This window comes from Microplitis demolitor, chromosome 9 (assembly GCF_026212275.2).
Source record: "Microplitis demolitor isolate Queensland-Clemson2020A chromosome 9, iyMicDemo2.1a, whole genome shotgun sequence".
NCBI lineage: Eukaryota > Metazoa > Arthropoda > Insecta > Hymenoptera > Braconidae > Microplitis > Microplitis demolitor.
The window spans coordinates 18,477,522-18,490,411 of record NC_068553.1 but is presented as its reverse complement, the minus strand read 5'-3'; the positions used below and the strand labels follow the sequence as shown (position 1 = coordinate 18,490,411).

The following is a 12,890-nucleotide window of genomic DNA, read 5'->3' as shown; positions in this document are numbered from 1 at the left end:
TATAAATTAATACATATATTATATATATTTATAATCATATATGTAAACTTATAAGTTAGCACATATATGTATTACATATATTGATAATTATATATGTAAATTTGTAAGCTAGCACACATATATATTCTGAACACAATGTTTGAATCTTATAACAGAGAGAGAAAGACAGAAAAGAATATATTTTATTTATTCTTACATATATGGGGAGACTTATATGCTTCTATATATCGAAAAATATATAAAAATTTATAAAGTTGAATACATGGTTCATATATCGTGGCATATAATGATGACTTATATATGTGTTCTTATTTGTTTCCATATATAAATAACATTTATGTTTGAATATATTGAAATTATAACTTTTCAAATATATGAATAATATATTGAAGTTATACGAAAATATATGAAATCATATAAGAGAAAACATATATAAAAATATAATAAAATCGGCCGAAATCTATATATAGTTCTATATGATTTCATGTACTGTCACATATATATTTATATCTGTAACATATATTTTTTATGTTTACCATATATATTTTCATGCGGGTGGCCAACATGGCCCGGCTTTTCTATTACGCCATAGCATTTCAAACAAGAATAATTTCTCCATCACAATTCGCTCCATATAAAATCGCATTTTATACATAAACTAGTATTCATATAATAGGGAGTATATATTACATAGATAAAAATATAGTAAAGTTTGAACACGTCTTTGATTTTTATTCTAAAGGCTGGGACTTATTCCATTAGGTTAAATCAGTTGACAAGTATTTCCACTACGGGATATCCTCAATGCAAATTTAAATCCATTCTATATACATAAGTATATATAGATATATATGTGCATGTTTTATACATCGATGTATATAGTAACGGACACATGAACGGAAATAGCCATAGTCCAAAGAGGGTTTTAACGTCCACCTGTTTGTTGATACGGAAATCAAAAGCGGATGTGTGTGGTGCGACCTGAAATGCATCGAAATGGAACCGGAATCTGCTTTTGAGTTTATATTTTTTTACACTTGTAATTTTACAAATCCATTCTTTTTGTTTATTGTAAACTTTTAACTCTAAAGATTCCTTTGTTCTGCGGGACTACTGTAGGAAATTCAATAAATTTGTTAACACGTGGCAAAAAATAATTAAGCATCTCTACAAATATTTAATTATCCAATTTATTATATATAAATTATGTTTTGGTAATTTAATTTACACCTTTGAATTAATGAATTAATAGTCGGTTTTTAATTTGTAAAAAATTTCAAATTGATGTGACACTTTAAATTTAGTAGAAATTTTAAATTAAATTCAAACCTTTTTCGCGCGGCCTTTTATAGAAGTAAACATTGTTAAAAATAATTATTTCACGTCATCTGTACAATCCGTTGAGTCCTTTTTAATTTTCCACATGTAATCAGTTGCAAAAGCCCATTTGTTCTCCGGAGTATCAAAATCTGCATGCAATTTATAATCACCACACGCTATTGGTTCATCAAAATTAAGAGATACTGAATGCAGATCACGAGGTACAGTATAATTTTCACCCTATAAAATTAATATTAACCATCAACAGTTAGTGATCCATGAGTAAAATTTCGTTTATAATTATTGAAATACCTTTGGAATAGGGCATTCTTGGCCATTCATAATAGATAAATTTATAATTTTCCAAATATTCGCTTCAACACTTCCCTCAGGATACGAATGATCGCACACACCTGTCATTTTTCCACTAGACTTTGAATCATAGATAGAAGTTCCATCAACTTCTAATTTGGCTTGATACTATTTTTTATAAAGATGTTAATTATAATACAAATAATATATCGCGTTTTTAATTCTAAAGGGGCATGATTTTTTTTTTCATTGCCAATAGTTGGGTAGACTCATTTTAGCGGTAAAAATTTAAAAAAACGAAAATTTCGAAGCCTAAAGAGCGCATGATTTAAATTACGCCCTTTTGGCTTTAAAATTTTTTTTTAGCTCTAAAACGATTTATCGTAAAAAAGGGCTTAGTAACGCGATATGTAAGTAACTATAAAATTTGAACAGTAATTACTATTTTAAGGTCATAGCCAGGTTCCATTGTCTTATAATACGTAATCGGCGCATCAGTATTTACAGCTCCTACTCTTACAAAGTCATTTAAAGAATACATTATATTGTTTCTCGTTACATCTACAGTATAAACAGATCCCTGATCTGTTTCATCTTCAACTGTAGCCGCTTCGGTGGGATCAACATCTGGGATCTTAAACATCATAATTGATAACCACAAATAATTTACAATTTTAAATTTTTTGAATTACAAAAACATCTATCTTATGTGTTGGCTTACAGTATTTGTAATACTTACGGAATTTTCTTCAACTGATTCGTCTTCGGAAGTCTCTGTTTCGATGCAATTGACCCCTGGTATCTTTAAATTCATAAATAACAGTAATTATTTTGGTAATAAAAAAAATATAATTCTCAGTGAATTTATTTTTTTGAATTTGCCGCCTTTTTTTTAGAACTTCACACGACGCCACCAGTGGCAGATTGCGGTAGCAGTCACTGAAAATGGCTGCAGTATTTTTGCATGAAGCCACCGGTTTTAAGTGAAAATATTTGTTATAAAAAAAAAACAAAATGGAGTTCGAAAGTAGTATTCAGTAGAATTGTAAAATGGACTAGTATGAGAATAATATAAAAAAATCAGGTTTATTCTTAAAAATGTTTGATAGATTTCGTGCTTACAGAAATTTGTAGGTTACAGAATGGACACTTGTAATAAATTTTTTATAATGGCCCGTATTGAAAAATTTTAAAAAATAATAGAGGTGTGCAATTTTATTGAATAATAATGTTTTTTAACTTACAATAACTGACATAATTTGAAAGACGTCACCCTTCTTAATATTACCGGCTGAAACAACGCTAGCGGAGCCTTTGGCCCCCAAAGATCCTTGAAGATCCAGTTGCCGCAAACATTTGCACGATGGAAAATTTGCCTGCCCATCAACTTCAATTTCTCCCCCAGTATTGGCACTTGCTCTCAAGGATGCTACTGTCCGAAGGTCGCAATCCAGATCTGCATGAATTTTACCACTCAGCTGCGCATTCAAAAAATAAATTTTGAAATTTACTATTGCGAATATTATCAAAAATTTCATTTTTATATTCGTCGTCACCAATAGTGCTTATGTCTGTCTAAACAATGAAAACTTATTTTTATTTCACTAGCATTGAAACTCACTCATTACTTACTTGTTGCTATCTTTCGTGATACATTCAAATTATGTCAATTATCCTTATCGATAATTGATGTTTACAAGTTCGAAGTATGAGCGCAAAATGCTAAAATATTTCAAGAATGAGCATTAAAAAAATTACAATGTAAATAATATTTTGAAATTGATGCAATAGTCAAAATTACTAGAGAGGGGGGGGGGGCACGAGATCTACAAAAATAATTTAAGCTGAGTAATATATACAAAGACACTTAGTGTTGAGAGGGCGTGGTTGATTTTATATGCGTTGATACCCTGAGGCGGAATAGCCGAATAATGTCAAGGATAATGTGTGCAAGGATTTGCAGCAGGTGCTTGTCAAGAAAAAAAATTAAATAAATGAGGACAAAATTCATCAAAATGCCAGCTAGCAAGAAAAAGGATAATTTTCGAAAAACTGAATTTGGAAAGCCAATTTTCGAATTTCAAAAAATTTATCTGGTATTTTATTTCATGTTAATAGGAGTCCATACGCATGAGCGTTTAATATAAAGACAGAATGGAAAACAAGCAGGCATCAGACGGTTGCGTGCGCCGCGTGGCAGTATCACTTGACCCGGTTGACCCCAGCAACCTCCTCACGACGCGTTATCGCGTGTACACTGGGGGCATCGGTTTTCTCGTCTAACTGCTCGTAGGGTCATCCCAGCTGACCCTTACATATATTTACAATCCCTTTATCCACATCCATAGTAATGAAGAAGAAGAAGAAGCAGAAGAAAGAAAAAATTTTATTTAAATTTATGAAATTTAGTAACGTTAGCATCGAGGTTAACAGTCTCACCATTTTATAATAAAAAAATGAGTTTAAACTCAGTAGAGTCGCCACAAAACAATTACCAAGTGCAGATTGTGCGTTCCGGTTTCGTCGTTACGGAGTACGGTGACGCGCTCGGTGGGTATGCCCTCCAAACGCCCGATGCCTCGACTCGCTCATTACCCCCCGACGTAACTCACCATAAATATACGCGTCGCATTAATGCCTTGTAAATAACAAAAAAAAATTGAATTAAAACGCATCAAAACAGCCCGAGTTATGGTACTTTTAAATTTATGCACACCACTCACGAGCACACCATTATGCACACCATGGTGGTTTTAATGATGAAAAGTACCAAGTAGTGGACGGGATTGATGAAATTTAACATTATTAGCAGATCATAAACGGGTGTGCATTGAAAATCGATAATTTAGTCTATTGCGTGGCAAGGGTGTGCCTAAATGGTTGTAATTTGTATCCGGTTAGCTGACGCAGTTAATAGTGCGTGAGTTTGCAAAAAAGTGAACAAGGTTTTATAAATTGTTTGCATGTAGGATTCACACTAGTCGATTTTGTAGATAAATAATTAAGATATTGCGGTGTTCTAATGTCTAAATGACGTTTTTAAAGTATGCAAATATAAAAGATGGTAAAGATGGACACAGCATCGACGGTTCCGGCTAGTGGTGCGCAGTTCCACGTTTCTTACATTTCTTTCTCTATCGAATTTCGAGGCCTTTGTGTAAGTAATACTTTGGGTATGCACACCATACTGGGGTGTGCATGTGTTTTATGAGTGTAAGTCTGTGTGGGGAGGGGAAGGCACACGTCGGGATGGTAAAGCAGGAGAAGAGCTGAATTTAAATGAAAGAACCAGAGGCAGAAGAGCCCACAAAGCGTGCCACGTTCCGGCGGGTGTGCTTCCTCCGGGTGTCCGCTCCACTGGGCCAAACCAACCGTCAGCTTTAACCATCGCCGTCCACCCGCTTCGACGACCATTGAGATTGTGCTCGTCCACTCGTTTCAATAATTTCGTTACTTATTTTTTTAAAATAATTCATTTTTGAAAAATGCACACCATTTTTTTTTTAGGCCACGGGTACTTTCTGTGCATTTTTTACCATAACAACAACAACAACACCAACAACAACAATAATAATAATAATAATAATAACAATGATATTATTGTGGTTGTGTAGAACAATAGGGTAGAGAGTTTAGCCCGCGGGTCGTGAGAAAGCCGGTATACGCGTTTTATTAATCTGGCTCACGAGTAGACGCGTGTCCGGGAATTCGCCCACACGCCGCCTCCGTAAAGGCATCAGCCGCATCTCTGGACACAACTCCCATACTCATGCTCGATGTATATATTGTGGCATTGGCATTTTTATCGAGGTCGTGACCGAGACCCATGAGCCCGACGATCCTCGTGTCAATTGTTTTTTATTTTTCGTATGACGCATCCTATTAAATATTTATTTTTATCATTCCACGCTTTGGACTGATGTCTACTGGTCCCATCTTGCCCCACTTAGAAAATTTAAGATTCCACAGAATAATTACAAATTTTTTTCCGATGAAAAAAAAAATATATGGGCGCCACATTGAGCCGAATTCCTGAGGGTTAATCCATGGGAACAGCCCTGGGCATTTTTTAAAAAAACCCCAGAGAACTCGAGGCTAATAATAAAGTAGGAATAATAACAAAGAGAAATGAAGAGGCTGCTCGTGTTGGCTAATGTCCGCTACCGTTACTATTTTCGAGATGGGAACGAGACCTATGGACCAGTCGACGTAGAAATTGCATGTGAACTAGAGTAAGCTCACGATACATAATAACTATGGTGGTTTTTTTTGGCTTCTTTAGTCTAATGATAAGTCTATGGTACAAAGCCTTGAATATTTTTTATTACGCTGCGGTTAATGGTCAAGATCATGACATATTTTTTAATACAATTATTTTTATGTAGATTAATATATGACGGAATTTCAACACAACTATATGATGTTTTCTTTGCATACTATTTTTTTGTCAAGGGTTCAATAGGTTTTGATCGATAGCGCGTTGGCTGAAAACATTGTTTCTCTAATATTGCGGCTGACTTTGACTTTTAGATAACTCTCTAATAATGTATTAGTGAAGATAAGTGAATATTCACTCACTGACGTTCAAAGAAAAAATTTTTTGTGTAATTTGTTTTCCTTATATCACAGAGTTTTTTTTTTGTCATAAATATGCATTATCTAGGAGAAGTAAATGCATATAAAAGCTGAAATTTTATTCGAGATGCTGCAGACGTCTTCTTCATCTCCAGCATCACTCGAATATTCAAAGTTGACATCATTCTGTAAGTTTATATTTTTAATTCAGTTCTTATATTTTTGGTGACATTACTAAATATCCACTTCAAAATTTTACCCCAACCTTAGTGTCTACCAACTAAATTTATGATTTTAAATTTGTCATCGATGTGATGGATATTTTAAGGGAAAATTTTCACGTAGATATTTTGTCGTGTAACTCATATTTTTTATTTTTTCTTTTTTCAAAATAAAAATTTATACATATGTAATTTTTTTTAGACCTGTTTACAATTTTATTTATTTTTTGAAAATAGTTTTTTTTTTTTTTAATATTTCATACAAAAACATATATATGCCATACATGCGTTAATGCATTGGTTATTGAGACATATGTCATATATTTTTTCGGGGATTTTTTTTATTAAAGAAATATATATATATATATATATATATATATATATATATATATATATATATATATATATATATATATATATATATATATATATATATATATATATATATATAAATAATGTCTAAAAAAAAAAATTTTCAATTAATGAATAATCGAAATAAATAAAATTGTCAGCCAATTGCAGTTCAATGTAATTAATAATCTAAAAAAATATTTCTTTCCACAGAAATTAAGAGAAACAAAAATAAAATAAAAAAATGTTCAAAGTTATGATTTTGTGTTTTTTGATAATCGCATTGGTAGCGACATTTGCGACTGCAGATCGTAACTGTGGTGGAGCCTGGGTACGAAAATTCTCTATGTTTATTCAGTATCTTGAATAAATGCCTATTAAAGTGCACAGAATTTAAAAATCTTAAATATTTTATTATATATATATAAATTTATATTTTCTAGTGTCACCCGATAGCAGGTTACAGCTGCTGCAATCGCCATGTTTGTTCAAACATCTTTTCCGAAGGCGTCTGCGAACGCCAATACGGAGGAAAATAATCAGGTAGTTAATTTTAGAAACAAAAATTAAAAGGCAAATGTATGACTATTTTAATAAATTAATTGATACCTGAAATTAAAATTGTATTCATTCAACTCCAATTTCTATGATTGAGTTATTATTTGATAAATTAATATTTATTGATATTTATTTGGTAGAAAATTCAATAAAATCCATCAACAATACGATTTTATAGAAAAATGTAATGAGAGCGATAGAAAAAGAACGAACTTACATCGTAATATAAAAAAAAAATAATAATGCCTTATTACTGTTTTTAGGTAAGTAGATAAATAAGCAATTTATACTTATATCAGCAAGTCCATTATTCGAAACAAATATCATTATCGATAAAATTAATTACATTGTAATTTTCATACCAAATGCCTACAGCTCAAAACTTTGTGTATATATATGTATATTATATATTTATTTTTTTGTAAAAATAATGGGGATTATTTGAAATAAATTATTTTGGTGGTTCATGTGGAGAAAATTTAAATTTCTTTATTTTTTTTAAGATAAATTAATAGAAACTGACACTTGAAGAAAAAATAACTCCAGTGCGCATGCGTGGGTTCCATCTTGATATCGTGCCAACATCGACATTTTCGTTACGAGTGGGGTTAGATAATACTTCTGACACGAAAAGGAATTAAGTCATTTTTTAATTTTTGTTCGTATGGTCATATATATATACATATACATATAAACATATACTTATATATTTAAAATAAAATTAAAATGGCAAAGATAGTGATGATTATTTTTTCAATTTTATTAATCATGCAATTGTTGGCTGCAGTGGCTGCAGTATCATCTGGCAATTGTCAAGGCCATTGGGTATTTTCAATTTTATATAACAATATTATTTATAAATAATATGTTTACGTAAAAATGTGAAATGGAAAATCTGTTTACGTATTATGTATTTTCCGAGATAATTATTCACTCCGTATTTAGGGTTAATTAACAAATTTGCTGGACACCCTGGTGGAAATTTTTCGAACTTCTGTCTTAAAAACTCAATTCTAGAGTTCTAAAGACTTTTTCCGTTCCAAAGACTTTTAAAGAGAGAAGTCCGAAAAATTTCCACCAGGGCAGAAAAGGATTTCTTGTCCCGAGAAATGACCGCATTATAAATTGAAAACAAAACTTTTCTGGGGTCGAATATAAGATCTTTATACTAAGAAACCCTTTTTTTCGGTGTGAAATTTGGCGGAGTGGAAATTAGCTCACAATTTTTCACATTGAAGATGTTTTTATATTAAATTGGTTTTGGGTTTACAAATATTTTTTTTTTTTAGTGTCACCCACTCGGAGGTTACAGTTGTGGCTGTCGCTTTTATGTATGTTCAAGTATCGACAAAGAGGGAGTCTGCGAATATCATCGAATTTAATCGACTGGAGTTCACAATACAATTCTATCGAAATTTTTAAAAATCATAATATTCATAAATATGTAATATATTTATATATATTAAACTTATACATGTTTAATGTCTTGCAGTATTATTTATTCAATGTTCCAATTTGACCCGCAGAATAATTTAAAAAAAAAACTGTATCTCATTCTTAAAAAATGATCCGACTCATTAAATTTTTAATCAATGGAAATTTAGTTCTATTAACTTAAAATATAAATAAACCTACACAGAAAAAAAAATTTCTTGGTACGAGCAATTTTTTTTCGTCTCGAAAAATTTCGAATATCTAATTATTAATACGGAAAATTTTTTTTTGTCCAAATAATATAATATTTCGCACATCTGCTAGTGATGAGTTACAATGAAGTCTTACAGTTGCCGCGCGAGCCTTCGGCTATTGCTGCCAACGCGTCGATATTTAATTTTATTCACTGAAATTTTTATAAGTCTATGGGGTAAAATGCCTCAACATATAAAAAAAAAATTTTCGTTAAAAATTCTAAGCTACAATTTGTAAATGTTTGGGGAAGTTGGTCAGTCACCAATTTTTTTTTTTTTCATCTTAAATATTATATTACCAACTGGACAAATCCGATCCTGAGGTAAAATGGGCTACAATCATAAAAAAATTTCTTTCATTTAATATTTTTTTTTTTTTAATTAAATAATTGGTTTTACATAAAATATATGAGCGATAAGTAACTTGCTGACCTTCTCCAAGTAAATTACTTAAATTGTGCTATTAAAAACTACTTATGAATATAATATCTCTTCTAATGACGTAAAACCAACTAGACTTTATATTTCTTTTTCTAAACAAAGTAATTTAAATTATAGGCAAATTATTTAAATTACCCCATTATTTGACTAATCTACCATTCGTTGCCAAATTTTCCCACTTTTGATTTTCTGACTCCCACTATTAATTACTGTTAAGCCACGCCTCATGTCAAAATGTATTTAAACTGATACCTTTGTGCACAGACGTGCATCAATAAAAATTACTAAACTTAAACGAAGTTGACAGAAACTATAAAAATTCCCAAAATGTTCAAAGTGTTGATTCTGTCTTTTTTGATAATCGCATTTGTAGCAGCTGTTAATGCCGGTTGTTATGGGAATTGGGTACGTAATTCAAATTATATATATGCAGTATCTCTGATAGATGTTTTGGAGTAAACTAAACTAACAAGTTTTTCAAAATTAATTATACATAAATTTATATTTTTTAGTGTCACCCGAGCGCACTTTACAACTGCTGCCATAATTTCGTTTGTTCAAACATTTTCTCTGAAGGCACCTGCGAACATAAACACGGAGGCTAATAATTGACAAGTTCATCTTGTAACAACAATTAAGAGGAAAATGTATCACTTCTTTAATAAATAAACTGATATCTACACAGAAAAAATGTGGAAACCAGTTGACCCTACGGGTAAGACCCGAATTTCTCACTACTTCCGAGATCAACTCAGGATTCGCATTAATCTCCGATAATTTAATTAAAAAATTCATTACTCAAATTTTCACAAAATCTTTGCTCAAACAGACTTTTTCAAATGCTGCGAAAACTATCTAGCTCGGTTAATTTATAAAAAAAGATAATGGCGGTTAACATCCACAACACAAGTGAAATTTTCTTTGAAAATTTTAGAATAGCATCTTAGGAGCTTCAAACGTCGTCACCTGACGATTTTTAAAAATGACGACGAAAACAAAAACTTGCCGATTTTTTAAAATTTAAAAGACATTTTTTAAAATTTAAATATATGAGCGATAAAACTTGCTGACCTTACTAAGTTAATAACTTTAATTTTATGATTAAAAGTCATTTATAAATATATTATTTTTTCTTGTTATTATGTAAAAAAAATTAGACTTTATATTTTTTTTCACCAGAGTAATTAAAATTATTAATATTTAATCATTAATTGCTGAAATAATTTTATTTCATAATTTAAATATATATTTTTTTTATTTCACTTTAATTAATTGAAAAAGAAAATAATTGCCTGCTCTATAGATAAGTCGATTAATAAGTGGGAAATTTAATTTTTAGGGACTAAAAAAAAATTTTGATGATTTTATTTTAATTGTAATGAATAAAAATATATCCGAGTCACAGGTGCCGGTATACAGAAACTTCATGGCCCGGTGATTTTTGGTTCTGAAACACCGCGGGGGTCATCGATGCACCCCACAGTGCGTAGTATATACGCTAAATAATATAATGTAAGTTAAACTATAGTTTGACGATTAAAAGCTGCGGCCTTTTCGAACCTCCCGCCTTTGGAGCCGAGTTTTAAGTATTTTTAAATTTCCCTCTGTTTTTTTTTATTTTTTTTTTCTGAGCCGAAACAAATCAGATTATTCTGTTGGGCATCAATTAGACGTTTTATGAGTATAGATGCAAGTACTGAAAACAGAAATAAGTTGTAATTTTTGTCAAGACGTTTATTTACTATTTTTTTATTACGAGTTCAATCGATTTTGATTAATAATGCTTTAGTTCGGATTGTTGAACAAAATCTCGAATATTTTTTTATAACTTTCCGGTCAATGGTCAAGATCATGGCACATTTTTGAAAGAATATGATAATATGTATATAGATTTATATATAAGGAAATTTCCACACATCTATATAATGTTTTATTTCCTACTATTTTTTTATCAAGGGTTCAATAGGTTTTGATCAACAACACATTGTTTTTGTTTGTTGAAATAAATTTTTTCTTCATGATTCTTAATCTTCAATATTACGCGTGACTTTGACATTAAGATGGAATTGTTAGCGTCAGCAATTCTTAATACGCTACAAAATATATATTTTTTATGAATATGTATGTAATTGAATAGAGCTAAATGCGTATAAAAGCTCCGATTTTCTTGAGATTGCTGCAGACGTTTTCTTCAACTCCAGCATCGCTAAAAAGTTCAAAGTTAATATTTTTCTGTAAGTATATTTTTAATTCAGTTATCATATTTTTATTTATTCCATCCATTTTTTTATTTATAAATTACCTCCTAAAATTTTTCGTTTTTTAAGATTTTTTCTTTTCCCATAAATCACCCATACAAAAAAATATATATGTGGCATATGTACATCGATGTGTTGACTATATGGGACTTATATATACATAAATAAAATTTATAATCAATAATCTAAAAATTTTTTTTTTTTATACAGAAATTTTCAAAAACGAAGAAAATTTCAAAAATGTTCAAACTGTTGATATTCACTTTTTTGATGATCGTATTGGTAGCAACTGTTAATGCCGGCTGTGCAGGAAACTGGGTAAGTAATTTAAATTATATTAATTCAGTGTCTCTTATAGATGTCTATTAAAGTGAACCAAACCATTAAATTTTCCAAAATTAATTATACATAAATTTATATTTTCTAGTGTCATCCAAGCGCGGGCTACAGCTGCTGCAATCATCATATTTGTTCAAACATTATGTCCCAAGGTAACTGCATGCCTTCATGGGGAGGAAAATAAAAGGGATGTTAATTTTCCATCAACAATTAAAAGGAAAATGTAGTACTTCCTTAACAAACAACTGACATTTGCACTGAAAAAAAATTTTGTCTCACGATTATTTTCATTTTATCAATAAATTTTTTGGCAGACGGAATGAAAACCAAAAATTTTTTGAATTTCAAAAAAAATTCCTGCTCAAAAACCCATTCCACACTTGGTACAATAGAAAAATCACTTGTGTTGAAAACATATATTCTTTTTTTATGATAAACATTTTTCTAATCGAAGTACATTGTTTATACTTAAACCGAGAAATAAAAATATTTAGTTCAAGAAAGTTATACACTTTTTTTTTTTAATCATCTGAGATATATTACCAACGAGACAAAGTCGATCCTGAGATCAAATGCGCAACAATAATAAAAAAAAAATTTGTTTTATCTATTTTTTTTTTTATTTATTTATTTATTTATTTTTTTTTAAGCTAAATAATTGGTTTTAAATTAAAATATATGAGCGATAAGTAACTTACTGACCTCAGGGTGAATTACTTCTAAGCTATAGAGCTACAAGCTGCTTACAAACATATTATGCTTTTTGATGACGTTATAACAAGTACCCGAATAAAAATCCTAATGCGGTATACGGAAGACCAATTCAA

General features: G+C 30.4%; 2 protein-coding genes across 2 annotated transcripts in view; one reads left to right on the top strand and one right to left on the bottom strand.

Moving 5' to 3' along the window:
- LOC103574706 (POU domain, class 6, transcription factor 2) overlaps positions 1 to 12,890 on the top strand; it is a 506,104-nt gene that overhangs the window by 83,269 nt on the left and 409,945 nt on the right. The window lies entirely within an intron of this gene.
- On the bottom strand, positions 1,252 to 2,916 carry LOC103574720 (uncharacterized). The gene is made up of 5 exons (XM_008554225.2): positions 2,877 to 2,916; positions 2,372 to 2,434; positions 2,075 to 2,266; positions 1,633 to 1,800; positions 1,252 to 1,560 (listed from the first exon to the last, which is right to left on the bottom strand). The coding sequence occupies exons 1-5, from the start codon at positions 2,886 to 2,888 to the stop codon at positions 1,375 to 1,377; spliced, it is 621 nt and encodes a 206-aa protein (XP_008552447.1). The 5' UTR covers positions 2,889 to 2,916; the 3' UTR covers positions 1,252 to 1,374.